The sequence below is a fragment of the Pseudophryne corroboree genome, chromosome 10, assembly GCF_028390025.1.
Source record: "Pseudophryne corroboree isolate aPseCor3 chromosome 10, aPseCor3.hap2, whole genome shotgun sequence".
In the NCBI taxonomy this organism is placed as follows: domain Eukaryota; kingdom Metazoa; phylum Chordata; class Amphibia; order Anura; family Myobatrachidae; genus Pseudophryne; species Pseudophryne corroboree.
Window position 1 is genome coordinate 386,043,169 of NC_086453.1, and position 24,122 is coordinate 386,067,290.

A 24,122-nucleotide genomic window follows, 5' to 3' on the forward strand; every position below is an offset into this window, starting at 1 on the left:
AGTAATCCATAGTAATAATCTATACACAATTCTATCCATAGTAATAATCCATAGTAATCCATAGTAATAATCTATACACAATTCTATCCATAGTAATAATCTATACACAATTCTATCCATAGTAATAATCTATACACAATTCTATCCATAGTAATAATCTATACACAATTCTATCCATAGTAATAATCTATACACAATTCTATCCATAGTAATAATCTATACACAATTCTATCCATAGTAATAATAGATAGTAATCCATAGTAATAATCTATACACAATTCTATCCATAGTAATAATAGATAGTAATCCATAGTAATAATCTATACACAATTCTATCCATAGTAATAATCTATACACAAGTAAACTAATTTAAAACTTTATTAAAAAAAAAAAAAATTCAATCTTTAACAACTTAACATTAGAAACAGCAAAAATTTATTACAGATCCCGTTGACCAAGTGTCCCAAAATTTGTAGTGGAATTTATCAATTTATAGTCCCGTGTTTTGAGAAAAGTTTTTTTGCAAAGTGTTCCTGTAACAAATAGTTTTTTAATCTCTTCTCATATATATGGCTATGGACAAAGAACGGGCGCTTGTAACTGGCTTCCTGGAACTTTACCGGGAGAGAGAATGCTGGTGGAGGGTCATATCTCGGGACTACTCTAACAGAAGAAGACTTTAGCCCTCCAGGAACTTGTGGACTTCTATAAGAGCTACCGCAGTGCAACTTCCATAGTCTGGGTCCGAAAGCAGATTGAGAACCGTATTTTTAAAGGGACATAAAAGAGCAGGACCTCAAAGTCCACTGGAGCGGGGGCAGAAGATGTATATCACCCGACGATGTGGTATTACCACCTACTCCACTTCACGTTGGACCAGGACCCTCAGAGGCCACTCTAGTGTCTGATGGTGAAGCACAAGGCTAGAGAAGAACCAGAAGAGGTGGATGAAACCTCCAGCGTGGATTTGGTAAGTAGAGACACAGTATATACACACCAAGCTAAATGTTTTTTAGAATAGAGACACACTACCTTATTTGAGACAGTCCTCCTGCCATGGCACTGCCCCCACTCCATTATAATAGGCCAGGTATTGCTCCCTGACCTGATTTGCCTCTGGAGTCCCCGTATCCAATACTTCTGGTGCTGCCACAGACGACCACTGATCCAACGCCTCTGGCTGGTCTGGGTCCTCTGGCATAGCTGTGCCGGATGTCCTCTGCTGGTTGGTTTTGCGCAGGAGAAAGTTGTGCAGGATACAACACGCCAAGATGACCCAGTCAATCTTGTCCACCCGCAGGTTGATGGCGGTGTGGAAGATGCGGAAGCGACTGCTGAGGAGTCCAAAGGTGGTCTCCACAACACGGCGTGCCTTGGAAAGCCTGTGATTGAAGATCTGCTGTTCCTTCCTCAGGCCCGTTTGGTGGTACGGCTTCAGAATGTGCTCGTGTAGTGTGAACGCCTCGTCAGCCACGAACACAAAGTTTAAGCCGTGCTTGGTTTCCTCCACGGGCGGTAAGTTAATGGTTTTGGAGTTGAGCCTCTCATAGAATACCGTCTGTTTGAAGGACCCACCATCCGTAGCAGCGCCATTCTTTCCAACATCAATATAAAGGAATTCACAATTGGCATTCACCACGGCCATGAGAACAATACTGCAGAACCCCTTATAATTGTAGTAATGGTATCCGGTGTTGGCAGGTGGGGTTATGCGGACATGTTTGCCATCTATGACTCCCCCGCAGTTAGGTAAACTCCAACGTTGTTCGAATTCCTCAGCGATGGTTTTCCATTCCTGCACGGTTGTAGGGAACTAGAGACAAACAAATCATTGGTTAAAACATGAATTTTATGCTATTTTCTTTTTTTTCAACAGACTTCCACCCGAGACATGGACATCAGTGCCACCCCAGACTAAACTTCCACCAGAGACACGGACATCAGTGCCACCCCAGACCTCAGACTAGACTTCCACCAGAGACATGGACATCAGTGTCACCCCAGACCTCAAACTAGACTTCCACCAGAGACACGGTCATCAGTGCCACCCCAGACCTCAGACTAGTCTTCCACCAGAGACACGGACATCAGTGTCACCCCAGACCTCAAACTAGACTTCCACCAGAGACATGCACATCAGTGTCACCCCAGACTAGAATTCCACCCGAGACACGGACATCAGTGCCACCCCAGACTAGACTTCCACCCGAGACATGGACATCAGTGCCACCCCAGACCTCAGACTAGACTTCCACCCGAGACATGCACATCAGTGCCACCCCAGACCTCAGACTAGACTTCCACCCGAGACATGGACATCAGTGCCACCCCAGACCTCAGACTAGACTGCCACCAGAGACACGGACAACAGTGCCACCCCAGACCTCAGACTAGACTTCCACTCGACACATGGACATCAGTGCCACCCCAGACCTCAGACAAGACTTCCACCCGAGACATGGACATCAGTGCCACCCCAGACTAGACTTCCACCAGAGACACGGACATCAGTGCCACCCCAGACCTCAAACTAGACTTCCACCAGAGACATGGACATCAGTGTCACCCCAGACCTCAAACTAGACTTCCACCAGAGACACGGACATCAGTGCCACCCCAGACTAGACTTCCACCAGAGACACGGACATCAGTGCCACCCCAGACCTCAGACTAGACTTCCACCAGAGACATGGACATCAGTGTCACCCCAGACTAGACTTCCACCCGAGACATGGACATCAGTGCCACCCCAGACTAGACTTCCACCCGAGACATGGACATCAGTGCCACCCCAGACCTCAGACTAGACTTCCACCCGAGACATGCACATCAGTGCCACCCCAGACCTCAGACTAGACTTCCACCCGAGACACGGACATCAGTGCCACCCCAGACCTCAGACTAGACTTCCACTCGAGACATGCACATCAGTGCCACCCCAGACCTCAGACTAGACTTCCACCCGAGACATGGACATCAGTGCCACCCCAGACCTCAGACTAGACTTCCACTCGAGACATGCACATCAGTGCCACCCCAGACCTCAGACTAGACTTCCACCCGAGACACGGACATCAGTGCCACCCCAGACCTCAGACTAGACTTCCACCCGAGACATGGACATCAGTGCCACCCCAGACCTCAGACTAGACTTCCACCCGAGACATGGACATCAGTGCTACCCCAGACCTCAGACAAGACTTCCACCAGAGACACGGACATCAGTGTCACCCCAGACCTCAAACTAGACTTCCACCAGAGACATGCACATCAGTGTCACCCCAGACTAGAATTCCACCCGAGACATGGACATCAGTGCCACCCCAGACTAGACTTCCACCCGAGACATGGACATCAGTGCCACCCCAGACCTCAGACTAGACTTCCACCCGAGACATGCACATCAGTGCCACCCCAGACCTCAGACTAGACTTCCACCCGAGACATGGACATCAGTGTCACCCCAGACCTCAGACTAGACTGCCACCAGAGACACGGACAACAGTGCCACCCCAGACCTCAGACTAGACTTCCACTCGAGACATGGACATCAGTGCCACCCCAGACCTCAGACTAGACTTCCACCCGAGACATGGACATCAGTGCCACCCCAGACCTCAGACTAGACTTCCACCCGAGACATGGACATCAGTGCTACCCCAGACCTCAGACAAGACTTCCACCCGAGACATGGACATCAGTGCCACCCCAGACCTCAGACAAGACTTCCACCCGAGACATGGACATCAGTGCCACCCTAGACCTCAGACTAGACTTCCACCCGAGACATGGACATCAGTGCCACCTTAGACCTCAGACTAGACTTCCACCAGAGACACGGTCATCAGTGCCACCCCAGACCTCAGACTAGACTTCCACCAGAGACACGGACATCAGTGCCACCCCAGACCTCAGACTAGACTTCCACCAGAGACAAGGACATCAGTGTCACCCCAGACCTCAAACTAGACTTCCACCAGAGACACGGTCATCAGTGCCACCCCAGACCTCAGACTAGACTTCCACCAGAGACACGGACATCAGTGTCACCCCAGACCTCAAACTAGACTTCCACCAGAGACATGCACATCAGTGTCACCCCAGACTAGACTTCCACCCGAGACATGGACATCAGTGCCACCCCAGACTAGACTTCCACCCGAGACATGGACATCAGTGCCACCCCAGACCTCAGACTAGACTTCCACCAGAGACACGGACATCAGTGCCACCCCAGACCTCAGACTAGACTTCCACTCGAGACATGCACATCAGTGCCACCCCAGACCTCAGACTAGACTTCCACCCGAGACATGGACATCAGTGCCACCCCAGACCTTAGACTAGACTTCCACTCGAGACATGGACATCAGTGCCACCCCAGACCTCAGACTAGACTTCCACCCGAGACGTGGACATCAGTGCCACCCCAGACCTCAGACTAGACTTCCACCCGAGACATGGACATCAGTGGCACCCCAGACCTCAGACTAGACTGCCACCAGAGACACGGACAACAGTGCCACCCCAGACCTCAGACTAGACTGCCACCAGAGACACGGACAACAGTGCCACCCCAGACCTCAGACTAGACTTCCACTCGAGACATGGACATCAGTGCCACCCCAGACCTCAGACTAGACTTCCACCCGAGACATGGACATCAGTGCCACCCCAGACCTCAGACAAGACTTCCACCCAAGACATGGACATCAGTGCCACCCCAGACCTCAGATTTATCATTCATACAGAGGGCGAATCCTCTCACTCACCTCCCCACATAAGACAGCGCCGCTCGCCCACCAAGACCCAAACTACAGCTGCAGAAGGCAGAACAAGTTCTCCAAAAAATGCCAGACCCTGTTCAAATACCTATCTTCTTACATTGGCAGTGCCATGCACCAGACCCCGGAGCAGCAGATCGACTTCGAAAGGCTAGTGTATGATCTGGTCATCCGGGGAAAACCCCCAAAACTTACCCCGCAGACATATATAACTGAGCCTCAATCCCACCCAACTGCGCCTCCAAATACAACAATGGCTCCCACCCCACCCTACTCCCCTAGCTTCCGACCGGCATTTACAGCGCCTTGCTGGCGGCAGAGGAAGACCCTCCTCAACTTTATAGTTTTACATTTTATTTTTTGTACCCCGATTATCAACAAGTTTTATCATTCCCAACAGGTACACTATGATATATATGGTGCGTCTGTCGCAGATTGTACTAGGTCAATAACACCCGTGTTTACCGACCTATCCAAATAAGTACAGCACCCTAGTTATTCGGTCTGATAAAACGGGGTGATAATATAACAACAGTATAACTAAATTATCAATGTCCAGTTTTATATTTGAAGTTGACACTTTTTGGAACATGTTTAATAAATAAATTGCGGGCGTGTACCGTAGGCTGCCCAGTGTAATAAGAACAGTTTATCTTGCAGAAGGAATAAGCGCGCTGCGTTTTCTTACCTTGCAGTAGCGGTACTTCAGCACCGTCATTATAGCCTTGCACGTCTCTGGGATGATGAGGCCCAAAGCCTGAGGGGAGATGAGGGAGCCGCGCTTTAGGTCAGCCAGGGATCTGCCGGTCGCCAGGAACCTCAGGGTAACCACCAGCCTCTCCTCAGCGGATATGGCTCTCCGCATCTTGGTATCCTGCCTCCGGATGTAGGGAGTCACCAGACGCAGCAGCTCCTGGAAGGTGGCGTCGTTCATACGCAGCAAGCTGCGGTAGTCATCCGGATTGTTCTCCCGGATCTCCGGCGGCACGTGAGAGCGCGTCTCCCTCTGTAGCAGCCACTCCTTCATCCAGCAGGATCGCCGCCTCCTCCTCTGCTGCGTTCTATCCCGCTCCGTGGTCAGCTTCACCACAGCATAGCACAGCAGAAGCTTATACCGATAGCGATTCGTCACTACAGAACGCAGGACAAAATAAGAATTTACTTACCGATAATTCTATTTCTCGTAGTCCGTAGTGGATGCTGGGACTCCGTAAGGACCATGGGGAATAGCGGCTCCGCAGGAGACAGGGCACAAAAGTAAAGCTTTAGGATCAGGTGGTGTGCACTGGCTCCTCCCCCTATGACCCTCCTCCAAGCCTCAGTTAGGATACTGTGCCCGGACGAGCGTACATAATAAGGAAGGATTTTGAATCCCGGGTAAGACTCATACCAGCCACACCAATCACACCGTACAACTTGTGATCTGAACCCAGTTAACAGCATGATAACAGAGGAGCCTCTAGAAAAGATGGCTCACAACAATAATAACCCGATTTTTGTAACAATAATTATGTACAAGTATTGCAGACAATCCGCACTAGGGATGGGCGCCCAGCATCCACTACGGACTACGAGAAATAGAATTACCGGTGAGTAAATTCTTATTTTCTCTGACGTCCTAGTGGATGCTGGGAACTCCGTAAGGACCATGGGGATTATACCAAAGCTCCCAAACGGGCGGGAGAGTGCGGATGACTCTGCAGCACCGAATGAGAGAACTCCAGGTCCTCCTCAGCCAGGGTATCAAATTTGTAGAATTTAGCAAACGTGTTTGCCCCTGACCAAGTAGCTGCTCGGCAAAGTTGTAAAGCCGAGACCCCTCGGACAGCCGCCCAAGATGAGCCCACTTTCCTTGTGGAATGGGCTTTAACAGATTTTGGCTGTGGCAGGCCTGCCACAGAGTGTGCAAGCTGAATTGTACTACAAATCCAACGAGCAATCGTCTGCTTAGAAGCAGGAGCACCCAGCTTGTTGGGTGCATACAGGATGAACAGCGAGTCAGATTTTCTGACTCCAGCCGTCCTGGAAACATATATTTTCCGGCCTTGACAACGTCTAGCAACTTGGAGTCCTCCAAGTCCCTAGTAGCCGCAGGCACCACAATAGGTTGGTTCAGGTGGACGCTGAAAACACCTTAGGGAGAAACTGAGGACGAGTCCTCAATTCCGCCCTGTCCGAATGGAAAATCAGATAAGGGCTTTTACAGGATAAAGCCGCCAATTCTGACACGCGCCTGGCCCAGGCCAGAGCCAACAGCATGACCACTTTTCCTGTGAGATATTTTAACTCCATAGATTTAAGTGGGTCAAACCAATGTGACTTTTGGGACCCAAAAACTACATTGAGATCCCAAGGTGCCACTGAAGGCACCAAAGGAGACTGTATATGCAGTACCCCTTTTACAAACGTCTGAACTTCAGGGACTGAAGCTAGTTCTTTTTGGAAGAAAATTGACAGAGCCGAAATTTGAACCTTAATGGACCCCAATTTCAGGCCCATAGACACTCCTGTTTGCAGGAAATGAAGGAATCGTCGAATTTCCTCCGTCGGGCCTTACTGGCCTCGCACCACGCAACATATTTTCGCCAAATGCGGTGATAATGTTTTGCGGTTACATCCTTCCTGGCTTTGATCAGGATAGGGATGACTTCATCCGGAATGCCTTTTTCCTTCAGGATCCGGCGTTCAACCGCCATGCCGTCAAACGCAGCCGCGGTAAGTCTTGGAACAGACAGGGTCCTTGCTGGAGCAGGTCCCTTCTTAGAGGTAGAGGCTACGGATCCTCCGTGAGCATCTCTTGAAGTTCCGGTTACCAAGTCCTTATTGGCCAATCCGGAGCCACGAATATAGTGCTTACTCCTCTCCATCTTATCAATCTCAGTACCTTGGGTATGAGAGGCAGATGAGGGAACACATACACTGACTGGTACACCCACGGTGTTACCAGAGCCTTTACAGCTATTGACTGAGGGTCCCTTGACCTGGCGCAATACCTGTCGAGTTTTTCCCAACGGTTTATAATCATGTGGAGGACTTCTGGGTGAAGTTCCCACTCTCCCGGGTGGAGGTCGTGCTGAGGAAATCTGCTTCCCAGTTGTCCACTCCCGGAATGAATACTGCTGACAGTGCCATCACATGGTTTTCCGCCCAGCGAAGAATCCTTGCAGCTTCTGCCATTGCCCTCCTGCTTCTTGTGGCACCCTGTCTGTTTACGTGGGTGACTGCCGTAATGTTGTCCGACTGGATCAACACCGGCTGACCTTGAAGCAGAGGTCTTGCTAAGCTTAGAGCATTGTAAATGGCCCTTAGCTTCAGATATTTATGTGAAGTGATGTCTCCAGGCTTGACCATAAGCCCTGGATATTCCTTCCCTGTGTGACTGCTCCCCAGCCTCGCAGGCTGGCATCCGTGGTCACCAGAACCCAGTCCTGAATGCCGAATCTGCGGCCCTCTAGAAGATGAGCACTCTGCAACCACCACAGGAGGGATACCCCTGTCCTTGGTGACAGGGTTATCCGCTGATGCATCTGAAGATGCGACCCGGACCATTTTTCCAATAGGTCCCACTGGAAAGTCCTTGCGTGGAATCTGCCAAATGGGATTGCTTCGTAGGAAGCCACCATTTTTACACAGAACCCTTGTGCATTGATGCACTGAGACTTGGCTCGGTTTTAGGAGGTTCCTGACTAGCTCGGATAACTCCCTGGCATTCTCCTCCGGGAGAAACACCTTCTTTCTGGACTGTGTCCAGGATCATCCCTAGTAACAGAAGACAAGTCGTCGGAACCAGCTGCGATTTTGGAATATTGAGAATCCAATCGTGCTGCCGCAACACTACCTGAGATAGTGCTACACTGACCTCCAACTGTTCCCTGGATCTTACCCTTATCAGGGAATCGTCCAAGTAAGGGATAACTAAAATTCCCTTCCTTCGAAGGGATATCATTTCGGCCATTACCTTGGTAAAGACCCGGGGTGCCATGGACCATCCCTACGGCAGCGTCTGAACTGATAGTGACAGTTCTGTACCATAACCTGAGGTACCCTTGGTGAGAAGGGTAAATTTTTTGACATGAAGGTAAGCATCCTTGATGTCCCGAGACATCATGTAGTCCCCTTCTTCCAGGTTCGCAATCACTGCTCTGAGTGACTCAATCTTGAATTTGAACCTCTGTATTCAAAGATTTTAGATTTAGAATCGGTCTCACCGAGCCGTCTGGCTTCGGTACCACAATAGTGTGGAATAATACCCCGTTCCCTGTTGCAGGAGGGGTACCTTGATTATCACCTGCTGGGAATACAGCTTGTGAATGGCTTCCAAAACTGCCTCCCTGTCAGAGGGAGACGTCGGTAAAACCGACTTTTGGAAACGGCGAGGGGGAGACGTCTCGAATTCCAATTTGTACCCCTGAAATATTACCTGAAGGATCCAGGGGTCTACTTGCGAGTGAGCCCACTGCGCACTAAAATTCATTGAGAACGGGCCCCCACCGTGCCTGAGCTTGTAAAGCCCTAGCATCATACTGAGGGCTTGGCAGAGGCGGGAAAGGGTTTCTGTTCCTGGGAACTGGCTCATCTCTGTAGCCTTTTTCCTCTCCCTCTGTCACGAGCAGAAAAGAGGAACCTTTTGTCCGCTTGCCAACAAAGGACTGCGTCTGATAATACCGCGTCTTATTTTGAGAGGCGACCTGGGGTACAAACGTGGATATCCCAGCTGTTGCCGTGGCCACCAGGTCTGAAAGACCGACCCCAAATGCCTTTTTTAAGGCAATACTTCCAAATGCCGTTTGGAATCCGCCTCACCTGACCACTTTACTGGTAGAATTGGACAACACACTTATACTTGATGCCAGTCGGCATTATTCCGCTGTGCATCTCGCATATATTTTAAATGCTCTATAGGCAATAATATACTGTCCTTATCTAGGATATCAATATTTCCAGTCAGGGAATCCGACCACGCCAACCCAGCACTGCACATCCAGGCTGAGGCGATTGCTGGTCGCAGTATAACACCAGTATGTGTGTAAATACATTTTAGGATACCCTCCTGCTTTCTATCAGCAGGATCCTTAAGGGCGGCCATCTCAGGAGAGGGTAGAGCCCTTGTTCTTACAAGCGTGTGAGCGCCTTATCCCCCCTAGGGGGTGTTTCCCAACGCTGGCGGGAAAAGGTATACTGCCAATAACTTTTTAGAAATTATCCGTTGTTATCGGGGGAAACCCACGCATCATCACACACCTCATTTTATTTCTCAGATTCAGGAAAACTACAGGTAGTTTTTCCTCACCGAACATAATACCCCTTTTTGGTGGTACTCATATTATCAGAAATGTGTAAACATTTTCCCTTGCCTTAATCATGTAACGTGTGGCCCTATTGGAAATCACGGTTGTCTCTTCACCGTCGACACAGGAGTCAGTATCCGTGTCGGCGTCTGTATCTGCCATCTGAGGTAACGGGCGCTTTAGAGCCCCTGACGGCCTATGAGACGTCTGGACATGCACAAGCTGAGTAGCCGGCTGTCTCATGTCAACCACTGTCTTTTATACAGAGCTGACACTGTCACGTAATTTTCAACACTACATCCACTCAGGTGTCGACCCCCTAGGGGGTGACATCACTATTACAGACAATCTGCTCCGTCTCCACATCATTTTTCTCCTCATACATGTCGACACAAACGTACCGACACACAGCACACACACAGGGAATGCTCTGATAGAGGACAGGACCCCACTAGCCCTTTGGGGAGACAGAGGGAGAGTTTGCCAGCACACACCAAAGCGCTATAAACTGTATAGGGACAACCTTATAATAAGTGTCTATCCCTTATAGCTGCTTATATATATTTTTAGCCAAATAAGTGCCCCCCCTCTCTGTTGTACCCTGTTTCTGTAGTGCAGTGCAGGGGAGAGTCTGGGAGCCTTCCTACCAGCGGAGCTGTGTGGGAAAATGGCGCCGTGTGCTGAGGAGATAGGCCCCGCCTCCTTCTCGGCGGGCTCTTCTCCCGCTTTTATCTGGAAAACTGGCAGGGGTTAAATACATCCATATAGCCCAGGGGCTATATGTGATGTATTTTTTGCCATAGGAGGTATTTACATTGCTGCCCAGGGCGCCCCCCCCCCCAGCGCCCTGCACCCTCAGTGACCGCAGTGTGAAGTGTGCTGGGAGCAATGGCGCACAGCTGCAGTGCTGTGCGCTACCTTAATGAAGACAGGACGTCTTCTGCCGCCGATTTTCCGGACCTCTTCTGCTCTTCTGGCTCTGTAAGGGGGTCGGCGGCGCGGCTCCGGGACCCATCCAGGCTGTACCTGTGATCGTCCCTCTGGAGCTAACGTCCAGTAGCCAAGAAGCCCAATCCACTCTGCACGCAGGTGAGTTCGCTTCTTCTCCCCTTAGTCCCACGATGCAGTGAGCCTGTTGCCAGCAGGTCTCACTGAAAATAAAAAACCTATTTAAACTTTACTTCTAAGCAGCTCAAGAGAGCCACCTAGCCTGCACCCTTCTCGTTCGGGCACAAAAATCTAACTGAGGCTTGGAGGAGGGTCATAGGGGGAGGAGCCAGTGCAAACCACCTGATCCTAAAGCTTTACTTTTGTGCCCTGTCTCCTGCGGAGCCGCTATTCCCCATGGTCCTTACGGAGTCCCAGCATCCACTTAGGACGTCAGAGAAACATTCGGTTACGCCAGGCACAACAGTAACGCAACGCAGAGCACTCAGCAGGTGTACACCGAGCCTCACTAGTACCAGAGCAGTAACACAACGCAGAGCGCTCAGCAGGTGTACACCGAGCATCACTAGTCCCAGAGCAGTAACACAATGCAGAGCGCTCAGCAGGTGTACACAGAGTCTCAATAGTACCGGAGTAGTAACGCAGAGCTTTCAGCAGGTGTACACCAAGTACCGGAGCAGTAACAATGCAGAACGCTCAGCAGGTGTACACCGAGCATCACTAGTCCCAGAGCAGTAACAACGCAGAGCGCTCAGCAGGTGTACACCGAGCCTCACTAGTCCGAGAGCAGTAACACAATGCAGAACGCTCAGCAGGTGTACACCAAGACTCACTAGTACCGGAGCAGTAATACAATGCAGAGCGCTCAGCAGGTGTACACCAAGCCTCACTAGTCCCAGAGCAGTAACACAATGCAGAACGCTCAGCAGGTGTACACCAAGACTCACTAGTACCGGAGCAGTAATACAATGCAGAGCGCTCAGCAGGTGTACACCAAGCCTCACTAGTCCCAGAGCAGTAACAGCGCAGAGTGCTCATCAGGTGTACACCGAGCCTCACTAGTCCCAGAGCAGTAACAACGCAGAGCGCACAGCAGGTGTACACCAAGCCTCACTAGTCCCAGAGCAGTAACAACGCAGAGCGCTCAGCAGGTGTACACCGAGCCTCACTAGTCCGAGAGCAGTAACACAATGCAGAGCGCTCAGCAGGTGTACACCAAACCTCACTAGTCCCGGAGTAGTAACGCAGAGCGCTCAGCAGGTGTACACCGAGCCTCACTAGTCCCAGAGCAGTAACACAACGCAGAGCACTCAGCAAGTGTACACCAAGCCTCACTAGTCCCAGAGCAGTAACACAATGCAGAGAGCTCAGCAAGTGTACACCAAGCCTCACTAGTCCCAGAGCAGTAACAACGCAGAGCGCTCAGCAGGTGTACACCGAGCCTCACTAGTACCGGAGCAGTAACAACGCAGAGCGCTCAGCAGGTGTACACCGAGCCTCACTAGTCTCAGAGCAGTAACAGCGCAGAGCGCTCAGCAGGTGTACACCGAGCCTCACTAGTCCCAGAGCAGTAACACAATGCAGAGCACTCAGCAAGTGTACACCAAGCCTCACTAGTCCCAGAGCAGTAACAGCGCAGAGCGCTCAGCAGGTGTACACCGAGCCTCACTAGTCCCAGAGCAGTAACACAATGCAGAGCACTCAGCAAGTGTACACCAAGCCTCACTAGTCTCAGAGCAGTAACAGCGCAGAGCGCTCAGCAGGTGTACACCAAGCCTCACTAGTCTCAGAGCAGTAACAGCGCAGAGCGCTCAGCAGGTGTACACCGAGCCTCACTAGTCCCAGAGCAGTAACAACGCAGAGCGCTCAGCAGGTGTACACCAAGCCTCACTAGTCCCACAGCAGTAACAACGCAGAGCGCTCAGCAGGTGTACACCGAGCCTCACTAGTCCCAGAGCAGTACCACAAAGCAGAGCGCTCAGCAGGTGTACACCAAACCTCACTAGTCCCGAAGTAGTAACGCAGAGCGCTCAGCAGGTGGTACACCGAGCCTCACTAGTCCCAGAGCAGTAACAGCGCAGAGCGCTCAGCAGGTGTACACCGAGCCTCACTAGTCCCAGAGCAGTACCACAACGCAGAGCGCTCAGCAAGTGTACACCAAGCCTCACTAGTCCCAGAGCAGTAACACAATGCAGAGAGCTCAGCAAGTGTACACCAAGCCTCACTAGTTCCAGAGCAGTAACACATTGCAGAGCGCTCAGCAGGTGTACACCAAGACTCACTAGTTCCAGAGCAGTAACACATTGCAGAGCACTCAGCAAGTGTACACCAAGCCTCACTAGTCCCAGAGCAGTAACGCAGAGCGCTCAGCAGGTGCAAACCGCCTCACTAGTACCAAAGCAGTAACACATTGCAGAGCGCTCAGTAGGTGTATACCGAGCCTCACTAGTCCCAGAGCAGTAACAACGCAGAGCGCTAAGCAGGTGTACACCAAGCCTCACTAGTCCCAGAGCAGTAACACAACGCAGAGCGCTCAGCTGGTGTACACCAAGCCTCACTAGTCCCAGAGCAGTAACGTAGAGCGCTCAGCAGGTGTACACCGAGCCTCACTAGTCCCAGAGCAGTAACAACGCAGAGCGCTCATCAGGTGCACACCAAGCCTCACTAGTTCCAGAGCAGTAACACATTGCAGAGCGCTCAGCAGGTGTACACCAAGACTCACTAGTACCGGAGCAGTAATACAATGCAGAGCGCTCAGCAGGTGTACACCGAGCCTCACTAGTCCCAGAGCAGTAACAACGCAGAGCGCTCAGCAGGTGTACACCAAGCCTCACTAGTCCCAGAGCAGTAACAATGCAGAGCGCTCAGCAGGTGTACACCGAGCCTCACTAGTCCGAGAGCAGTAACACAATGCAGAGCGCTCAGCAGGTGTACACCAAACCTCACCAGTCCCGGAGTAGTAACGCAGAGCGCTCAGCAGGTGTACACCGAGCCTCACTAGTCCCAGAGCAGAAACAGCGCAGAGCGCTCAGCAGGTGTACACCGAGCCTCACTAGTCCCAGAGCAGTAACACAACGCAGAGCGCTCAGCAAGTGTACACCAAGCCTCACTAGTCCCAGAGCAGTAACAACGCAGAGCGCTCAGCAGGTGTACACCGAGCCTCACTAGTCCCAGAGCAGTAACACAATGCAGAGCACTCAGCAAGTGTACACCAAGCCTCACTAGTCCCAGAGCAGTAACACAATGCAGAGAGCTCAGCAGGTGTACACCAAGCCTCACTAGTCCCAGAGTAGTAACACAACGCAGAGCGCTCAGCAGGTGTACACCGAGCCTCACTAGTACCGGAGCAGTAACAATGCAGAACGCTCAGCAGGTGTACACCGAGCCTCACTAGTCCCAGAGCAGTAACGCAGAGCGCTCAGCAGGTGTACACCGAGCCTCACTAGTCCCAGAGCAGTAACGCAACGCAGAGCGCACAGCAGGTGTACACCGAGCCTCATTAGTCCCAGAGCAGTAACGCAACGCAGAGCGCACAGCAGGTGTACACCGAGCCTCATTAGTCCCAGAGCATTAACAACGCAGAGCGTTCAGCAGGTGTACACCGAGCCTCACTAGTCCCAGAGCAGTAACAACGCAGAGCGCTCAGCAGGTGTACACCGAGCCTCACTAGTCCCAGAGCAGTAACACAGAGTGCTCAGCAGGTGTACACCGAGCCTCACTAGTCCCAGAGCAGTAACGCAGAGCGCTCAGCAGGTGTACACCGAGCCTCACTAGTCCCAGAGCAGTAACAACGCAGAGCGCTCAGCAGGTGTACACCGAGCCTCACTAGTCCCAGAGCAGTAACGCAGAGCGCTCAGCAGGTGTACACCGAGCCTCACTAGTACCGGAGCAGTAACACAATGCAGAGCGCTCACCAGGTGTACACCGAGCCTCACTAGTCCCAGAGCAGTAACACAACGCAGAGCGCTCAGCAGGTGTACACCATGCCTCACAAGTCCCAGAGCAGTAACACAATGCAGAGCGCTCAGCAGGTGTACACCATGCCTCACTAGTCCCATAGCAGTAACGCATAGCGCTCAGCAGGTGTACACCGAGCCTCACTAGTACCAGAGCAGTAACACAATGCAGAGCGCTCAGCAGGTGTACACCGAGCCTCACTAGTACCAGAGCAGTAACAACGCAGAGCGCTCAGAAGGTGTACACCGAGCCTCACTAGTCCCAGAGCAGTAACACAACGCAGAGCGCTCAGCAGGTGTACACCATGCCTCACTAGTCCCAGAGCAGTAACACAACGCAGAGCGCTTAGCAGGTGTACACCAAGCCTCACTAGTCCCAGAGCAGTAACAACGCAGAGCGCTCAGCAGGTGTACACCGAGCCTCACTAGTCCCAGAGCAGTAACAGCGCAGAGCGCTCAGCAGGTGTACACCAAGCCTCACTAGTCCCAGAGCAGTAACGCAGAGCGCTCAGCAGGTGTACACCAAGCCTCACTAGTCCCAGAGCAATAACGCAGAGCGCTCAGCAGGTGTACACCAAGCCTCACTAGTCCCAGAGCAGTAACACAACGCAGAGCGCTCAGCAGGTGTACACCGAGCCTCACTAGTCCCAGAGCAGTAACGCAGAGCGCTCAGCAGGTGTACACCAAGCCTCACTAGTACCGGAGCAGTAACACAATGCAGAGCGATCAGCAGATGTACACCAAGCCTCACTAGTCCCGGAGTAGTAACGCAGAGCGCTCAGCAGGTGTACACCGAGTCTCACTAGTCCCAGAGCAGTAACAGCGCAGAGCGCTCAGCAGGTGTACACCGAGCCTCACTAGTCCCAGAGCAGTAACGCAGAGCGCTCAGCAGGTGTACACCAAGCCTCACTAGTCCCAGAGCAATAACGCAGAGCGCTCAGCAGGTGTACACCAAGCCTCACTAGTCCCAGAGCATTAACACACCGCAGAGCGCTCAGCAGGTGTACACCAAGCCTCACTAGTCCCAGAGCATTAACACACCGCAGAGCGCTCAGGTGTACACCGAGCCTCACTAGTCCCAGAGCAGAAACAACGCAGAGCGCTAAGCAGGTGTACACCGAGCCCCACTAGTCCCAGAGCAGTAACAACGCAGAGCGCTCAGCAGATGTACACCGAGCCTCACTAGTCCCAGAGCAGTAACACAACACAGAGCGCTCAGCAGATGTACACCGAGCCTCACTAGTCCCAGAGCAGTTACACAGAGCGCTCAGCAGGTGTACACCGAGCCTTACTAGTCCCAGAGCAGTAACACAACGCAGAGCGCTCAGCAGATGTACACCGAGCCTCACTAGTCCCAGAGCAGTTACACAGAGCGCTCAGCAGGTGTACACCGAGCCTCACTAGTCCCAGAGCAGTAACAACGCAGAGCGCTCAGCAGGTGTACACCGAGCGCCACTAGTCCCAGAGCAGTAACAACGCAGAACGCTTAGCAGGTGTACACCGAGCCTCACTAGTACCAGAGCAGTAACAACGCAGAGAACTCAGAAGGTGTACACTGAGCCTCACTAGTACCGGAGCAGTAACACAACGCAGAGCGCTCAGCAGGTGTATACCGAGCCTCACTAGTCCCAGAGCAGTAACAGCGCAGAGCGCTCAGCAGGTGTACACCATGACTCACTAGTCCCAGAGCAGTAACGCAGAGTGCTCAGCAGGTGTACACCAAGCCTCACTAGTCCCAGAGCAGTAACACAATGCAGAGCGCTCAGCAGGTGTACACCGAGCATCACTAGTCCCAGAGCAGTAACAACGCAGAGCGCTCAGCAGGTGCAAACCGCCTCACTAGTACCAAAGCAGTAACACATTGCAGAGCGCTCAGCAGGTGTACACCAAGACTCACTAGTACCGGAGCAGTAACAAAATGCAGAGCGCTCAGCAGATGTACACCGAGCCTCACTAGTCCCAGAGCAGTAACAGCGCAGAGCGCTCATCAGGTGTACACCGAGCCTCACTAGTCCCAGAGCAGTAACAACGCAGCGCGCTCAGCAGGTGTACACCAAGCCTCACTAGTCCCAGAGCAATAACGCAGAGCGCTCAGCAGGTGTACACCAAGCCTCACTAGTCCCAGAGCAGTAACACAATGCAGAGCGCTCAGCAGGTGTACACCAAGCCTCACTAGTCCCAGAGCATTAGCACACCGCAGAGCGCTCAGCAGGTGTACACCGAGCCTCACTAGTCCCAGAGCAGTAACAACGCAGAGCGCTCAGCAGGTGTACACCGAGCCCCACTAGTCCCAGAGCAGTAATAATGCAGAGCGCTCAGCAGATGTACACCGAGCCTCACTAGTCCCAGAGCAATAACACAACGCAGAGCGCTCAGCAGATGTACACCGAGCCTCACTAGTCCCAGAGCAGTTACAACGCAGAGCACTCAGCAGGTATACACCGAGTGCCACTAGTCCCAGAGCAGTAACAACACAGAGCGCTCAGCAGATGTACACCGAGCCTCACTAGTCCCAGAGCAGTAACGCAGAGCGCTCAGCAGGTGTACACCGAGCCTCACTAGTCCCAGAGCAGTAACACAGAGCGCACAGCAGGTGTACACCGAGCCTTACTAGTCCCAGAGCAGTAACAGAGCAGAGCGCTCATCAGGTGTACATCGAGCCTCACTAGTACCAGAATAGTAACACAATGCAGAGCGCTCAGCAGGTGTACACCGAGCCTCACTAGTAGCGGAGCAGTAACAACGCAGAGCGCTCAGAAGGTGTACACCGAGCCTCACTAGTCCCAGAGCAGTAACACAACGCAGAGCGCTCAGCAGGTGTACACAGAGTCCCACTAGTCCCAGAGCTGTAACACAATGCAGAACGCTCAGCAGGTGTACACCAAGCCTCACTAGTCCCAGAGCAGTAACACAATGCAGAGCGCTCAGCAGGTGTACACCATGCCTCACTAGTCCCAGAGCAGTAACGCAGAGCGCTCAGCAGGTGTACACCGAGCCTCACTAGTACCAGAGTAGTAACACAATGCAGAGCGCTCAGCAGGTGTACACCAAGCCTCACTAGTCCCAGAGCAGTAACACAACGCAGAGCGCTCAGCAGGTGTACACCGAGCCTCACTAGTCCCAGAGCAGTAACAACGCAGAGCGCTCAGCAGGTGTACACCGAGCCTCACTAGTACCAGAGTAGTAACACAATGCAGAGCGCTCAGCAGGTGTACACCGAGCCTCACTAGTCCCAGAGCAGTAACACAATGCAGAGCGCTCAGCAGGAGTACGCCGAGCCTCACTAGTCCCAGAGCAGTAACAACGCAGAGCGCTCAGCAGGTGTACACCGAGCCTCACTAGTCCCAGAGCAGTAACACAATGCAGAGCGCTCAGCAGATGTACACCAAGCCTCACTAGTCCCGGAGTAGTAATGCAGAGCGCTCAGCGAGCCTCACTAGTCCCAGAGCAGTAACAGCGCAGAGCGCTCATCAGGTGTACACCGAGCCTCACTAGTCCCAGAGCAGTAACGCAGAGCGCTCAGCAGGTGTACACCAAGCCTCACTAGTCCCAGAGCAGTAACACAATGCAGAGCGCTCAGCAAGTGTACACCGAGCATCACTAGTCCCAGAGCAGTAACAACGCAGAGCGCTCAGCAGGTGCAAACCGCCTCACTAGTACCAAAGCAGTAACACATTGCAGAGCGCTCAGCAGGTGTACACCGAGCCTCACTAGTCCCAGAGCAGTAACAACGCAGAGCGCTCATCAGGTGCACACCAAGCCTCACTAGTCCCAGAGCAGTAACACATTGCAGAGCGCTCAGCAGGTGTACACCAAGACTCACTAGTACCGGAGCAGTAACACAATGCAGAGCGCTCAGCAGGTGTACACCGAGCCTCTCTAGTACCGGAGCAGTAACACAATGTAGAGCGCTCAGCAGGTGTACACCGAGCCTCACTAGTCCCAGAGCAGTAACAGCGCAGAGCGCTCATCATGTGTACACCGAGCCTCACTAGTCCCAGAGCAGTAACAACGCAGAGCGCTCAGCAGGTGTACACCAAGCCTCACTAGTCCCAGAGCAATAACGCAGAGCGCTCAGCAGGTGTACACCAAGCCTCACTAGTCCCAGAGCAGTAACACAATGCAGAGCGCTCAGCAGGTGTACACCAAGCCTCACTAGTCCCAGAGCATTAGCACACCGCAGAGCGCTCAGCAGGTGTACACCGAGCCCCACTAGTCCCAGAGCAGTAACAATGCAGAGCGCTCAGCAGATGTACACCGAGCCTCACTAGTCCCAGAGCAGTAACAACGCAGAGCGCTCAGCAGGTGTATACCGAGCCTCACTAGTCCCAGAGCAGTAACAGCGCAGAGCGCTCAGCAGGTGTACACCAAGCCTCACTAGTCCCAGAGAAGTAACGCAGAGCACTCAGCAGGTGTACACCAAGCCTCACTAGTCCCAGAGCAGTAACACAATGCAGAGCGCTCAGCAGGTGTACACCGAGCATCACTAGTCCCAGAGCAGTAACAACGCAGAGCGCTCAGCAGGTGCAAACCGCCTCACTAGTACCAAAGCAGTAACACATTGCAGAGCGCTCAGCAGGTGTACACCGAGCCTCACTAGTCCCAGAGCAGTAACAACGCAGAGCGCTCAGCAGGTGTACACCAAGCCTCACTAGTCCCAGAGCAGTAACGCAGAGCGCTCAGCAGGTGTACACCGAGCCTCACTAGTCCCAGAGCAGTAACAACGCAGAGCGCTCATCAGGTGCACACCAAGCCTCACTAGTCCCAGAGCAGTAACACATTGCAGAGCGCTCAGCAGGTGTACACCAAGACTCACTAGTACCAGAGCAGTAACACAATGCAGAGCGTTCAGCAGATGTACACCGAGCCTCACTAGTCCCAGAGCAGTAACAGCGCAGAGCGCTCATCAGGTGTACACCGAGCCTCACTAGTCCCAGAGCAGTAACAACGCAGAGCGCTCAGCAGGTGTACACCAAGCCTCACTAGTCCCAGAGCAATAACGCAGAGCGCTCAGCAGGTGTACACCAAGCCTCACTAGTCCCAGAGCAGTAACACAATGCAGAGCGCTCAGCAGGTGTACACCAAGCCTCACTAGTCCCAGAGCATTAGCAAACCGCAGAGCGCTCAGCAGGTGTACACCGAGCCTCACTAGTCCCAGAGCAGTAACACAACGCAGAGCGCTCAGCAGATGTACACCGAGCCTCACTAGTCCCAGAGCAGTAACGCAGAGCGCTCAGCAGGTGTACACCGAGCCTCACTAGTCCCAGAGCAGTAACACAGAGCGCTCAGCAGGTGTACACCGAGCCTCACTAGTCCCAGAGCAGTAACGCAGAGCGCTCAGCTGGTGTACACCAAGCCTCACTAGTAGCGGAGCAGTAACAACGCAGAGCGCTCACAAGGTGTACACCGAGCCTCACTAGTCCCAGAGCAGTAACACAATGCAGAGCGCTCAGCAGGTGTACACCAAGCCTCACTAGTCCCAGAGCAGTAACACAATGCAGAGCGCTCAGCAGGTGTACACCATGCCTCACTAGTCCCAGAGCAGTAACGCAGAGCGCTCAGCAGGTGTACACCGAGCCTCACTAGTACCGGAGCAGTAACACAATGCAGAGCGCTCAGCAGGTGTACACCGAGCCTCACTAGTCCCAGAGCAGTAACAGCGCAGAGCGCTCATCAGGTGTACACCGAGCCTCACTAGTCCCAGAGCAGTAACAGCGCAGAGCGCTCAGCAGGTGTACACCAAGCCTCACTAGTCCCAGAGCAGTAACACAATGCAGAGCGCTCAGCAGGTGTACACCAAGCCTCACTAGTCCCAGAGCAGTAACAGCGCAGAGCGCTCAGCAGGTGTACACCGAGCCTCACTGGTCCCAGAGCAGTAACGCAGAGCGCTCAGCAGGTGTACACCAAGCCTCACTGGTCCCAGAGCAGTAACGCAGAGCGCTCAGCAAGTGTACACCGAGCATCACTAGTCCCAGAGCAGTAACGCAGAGCGCTCAGCAGGTGCAAACCGCCTCACTAGTACCAAAGCAGTAACACATTGCAGAGCGCTCAGCAGGTGTATACCGAGCCTCACTATTCCCAGAGCAGTAACACAATGCAGAGCGCTCAGCAGGTGTACACCAAGCCTCACTAGTTCCAGAGCAGTAACAACGCAGAGCGCTCAGCAGGTGTACACCAAGCCTCACTAGTCCCAGAGCAGTAACACAATGCAGAGCGCACAGCAGGTGTATACCGAGCCTCACTATTCCCAGAGCAGTAACACAATGCAGAGCGCACAGCAGGTGTACACCGAGCCTCACTAGTACCGGAGTAGTAACACAATGCAGAGCGCTCAGCAGGTGTACACCGAGCCTCACTAGTCCCAGAGCACTAACACAACGCAGAGCGCTCAGCAGGTGTACACCGAGCCTCACTAGTCCCAGAGCAGTAACAACGCAGAGCGCTCAGCAGGTGTACACCGAGCCTCACTAGTACCGGAGCAGTAACAACGCAGAGCGCTCAGCAGGTGTACACCGAGCCTCACTAGTCCCAGAGCAGTAACAACGCAGAGCGCTCAGCAGGTGTACACCGAGCCTCACTAGTCCCAGAGCAGTAACAACGCAGAGCGCTCAGCAGGTGTACACCGAGCCTCACTAGTACCAGAGCAGTAACACAGAGCGCTCAGCAGGTGTACACCGAGCCTCACTAGTCCCAGAGCAGTAACAACGCAGAGCGCTCAGCAGGTGTACACCAAGCCTCACTAGTCCCAGAGCAGTAACACAATGCAGAGCGCTCAGCAGGTGTACACCAAGCCTCACTAGTCCCAGAGCAGTAACAGCGCAGAGCGCTCAGCAGGTGTACACCGAGCCTCACTGGTCCCAGAGCAGTAACGCAGAGCGCTCAGCAGGTGTACACCAAGCCTCACTGGTCCCAGAGCAGTAACGCAGAGCGCTCAGCAAGTGTACACCGAGCATCACTAGTCCCAGAGCAGTAACGCAGAGCGCTCAGCAAGTGTACACCGAGCATCACTAGTCCCAGAGCAGTAACGCAGAGCGCTCAGCAGGTGTACACCAAGCCTCACTAGTCCCAGAGCAGTAACACAATGCAGAGCGCTCAGCAGGTGTACACCAAGCCTCACTAGTCCCAGAGCAGTAACAGCGCAGAGCGCTCAGCATGTGTACACCAAGCCTCACTGGTCCCAGAGCAGTAACGCAGAGCGCTCAGTAAGTGTACACCGAGCATCACTAGTCCCAGAGCAGTAACAACGCAGAGCGCTCCGCAGGTGCAAACCGCCTCACTAGTACCAAAGCAGTAACACATTGCAGAGCGCTCAGCAGGTGTATACCGAGCCTCACTATTCCCAGAGCAGTAACACAATGCAGAGCGCTCAGCAGGTGTACACCAAGCCTCACTAGTTCCAGAGCAGTAACAACGCAGAGCGCTCAGCAGGTGTACACCAAGCCTCACTAGTCCCAGAGCAGTAACACAATGCAGAGCGCACAGCAGGTGTATACCGAGCCTCACTATTCCCAGAGCAGTAACACAATGCAGAGCGCACAGCAGGTGTACACCGAGCCTCACTAGTACCGGAGTAGTAACACAATGCAGAGCGCTCAGCAGGTGTACACCGAGCCTCACTAGTCCCAGAGCACTAACACAACGCAGAGCGCTCAGCAGGTGTACACCGAGCCTCACTAGTCCCAGAGCAGTAACACAATGCAGAGCGCACAGCAGGTGTACACCGAGCCTCACTAGTACCGGAGCAGTAACAACGCAGAGCGCTCAGCAGGTGTACACCGAGCCTCACTAGTACCAGAGCAGTAACACAGAGCGCTCAGCAGGTGTACACCAAGCCTCACTGGTCCCAGAGCAGTAACGCAGAGCGCTCAGCAAGTGTACACCGAGCATCACTAGTCCCAGAGCAGTTACAACGCAGAGTGCTTAGCAGGTGCAAACCGCCTCACTAGTACCAAAGCAGTAACACATTGCAGAGCGCTCAGCAAGTGTACACCGAGCCTCACTAGTCCCAGAGCAGTAACAGCGCAGAGCGCTCAGCAGGTGTACACCAAGCCTCACTAGTCCCAGAGCAGTAACAGCGCAGAGCGCTCAGCAGATGTACACCGAGCCTCACTAGTCCCAGAGCAGTAACACAACGCAGAGCGCTCAGCAGATGTACACCGAGCCTCACTAGTCCCAGAGCAGTAACGCAGAGCGCTCAGCAGGTGTACACCAAGCCTCACTAGTCCCAGAGCAGTAACACAATGCAGAGCGCTCAGCAGGTGTACACCGAGCATCACTAGTCCCAGAGCAGTAACAACGCAGAGCGCTCAGCAGGTGCAAACCGCCTCACTAGTACCAAAGCAGTAACACATTGCAGAGCGCTCAGCAGGTGTACACCGAGCCTCACTAGTCCCAGAGCAGTAACAACGCAGAGCGCTCATCAGGTGCACACCAAGCCTCACTAGTCCCAGAGCAGTAACACATTGCAGAGCGCTCAGCAGGTGTACACCAAGACTCACTAGTACCGGAGCAGTAACACAATGCAGAGCGCTCAGCAGATGTACACCGAGCCTCACTAGTCCCAGAGCAGTAACACAGAGCGCTCAGCAGGTGTACACCGAGCTCCACTAGTCCCAGAGCAGTAACAATGCAGAGCGCTCAGCAGATGTACACCGAGCCTCACTAGTCCCAGAGCAGTAACAACGCAGAGCGCTCAGCAGGTGTATACCGAGCCTCACTAGTCCCAGAGCAGTAACAGCGCAGAGCGCTCAGCAGGTGTACACCAAGCCTCACTAGTCCCAGAGAAGTAACGCAGAGCACTCAGCAGGTGTACACCAAGCCTCACTAGTCCCAGAGCAGTAACACAATGCAGAGCGCTCAGCAGGTGTACACCGAGCATCACTAGTCCCAGAGCAGTAACAACGCAGAGCGCTCAGCAGGTGCAAACCGCCTCACTAGTCCCAGAGCAGTAACACATTGCAGAGCGCTCAGCAGGTGTACACCAAGACTCACTAGTCCCAGAGCAGTAACGCAGAGCGCTCAGCAGGTGTACACCAAGCCTCACTAGTCCCAGAGCAGTAACGCAGAGCGCTCAGCAGGTGTACACCGAGCCTCACTAGTCCCAGAGCAGTAACAACGCAGAGCGCTCATCAGGTGCACACCAAGCC

The 24,122-nt window shown here is 53.1% G+C and overlaps 2 protein-coding genes across 4 annotated transcripts in view; one reads left to right on the plus strand and one right to left on the minus strand.

Moving 5' to 3' along the window:
- Window positions 1-24,122, plus strand: part of LOC134966836 (F-box only protein 2-like) — a 174,817-nt gene that overhangs the window by 80,355 nt on the left and 70,340 nt on the right. The gene's annotated exons all lie outside the window — the stretch shown is intronic.
- The window catches only part of LOC134966835 (F-box only protein 6-like), a 59,704-nt gene that overhangs the window by 26,835 nt on the left and 8,747 nt on the right, over window positions 1-24,122 (minus strand). The window contains exons 3-5 of one of the 3 annotated variants that reach the window (XM_063943880.1): window positions 5,473-5,915; window positions 1,033-1,813; window positions 387-923 (exon numbers count right to left, since the gene is read on the minus strand). The exons of 1 other annotated variant lie outside the window; for it this stretch is intronic. In XM_063943880.1, coding sequence (XP_063799950.1) covers window positions 1,034-1,813; window positions 5,473-5,915 — 1,223 coding nt within the window. In that variant the 3' untranslated portion in view covers window positions 387-923; window position 1,033. Of the gene's footprint in view, window positions 1-386; window positions 1,814-5,472; window positions 5,916-24,122 lie in introns of those variants that run through there. One more of the 3 variants, XM_063943881.1, reaches the window with a different exon arrangement.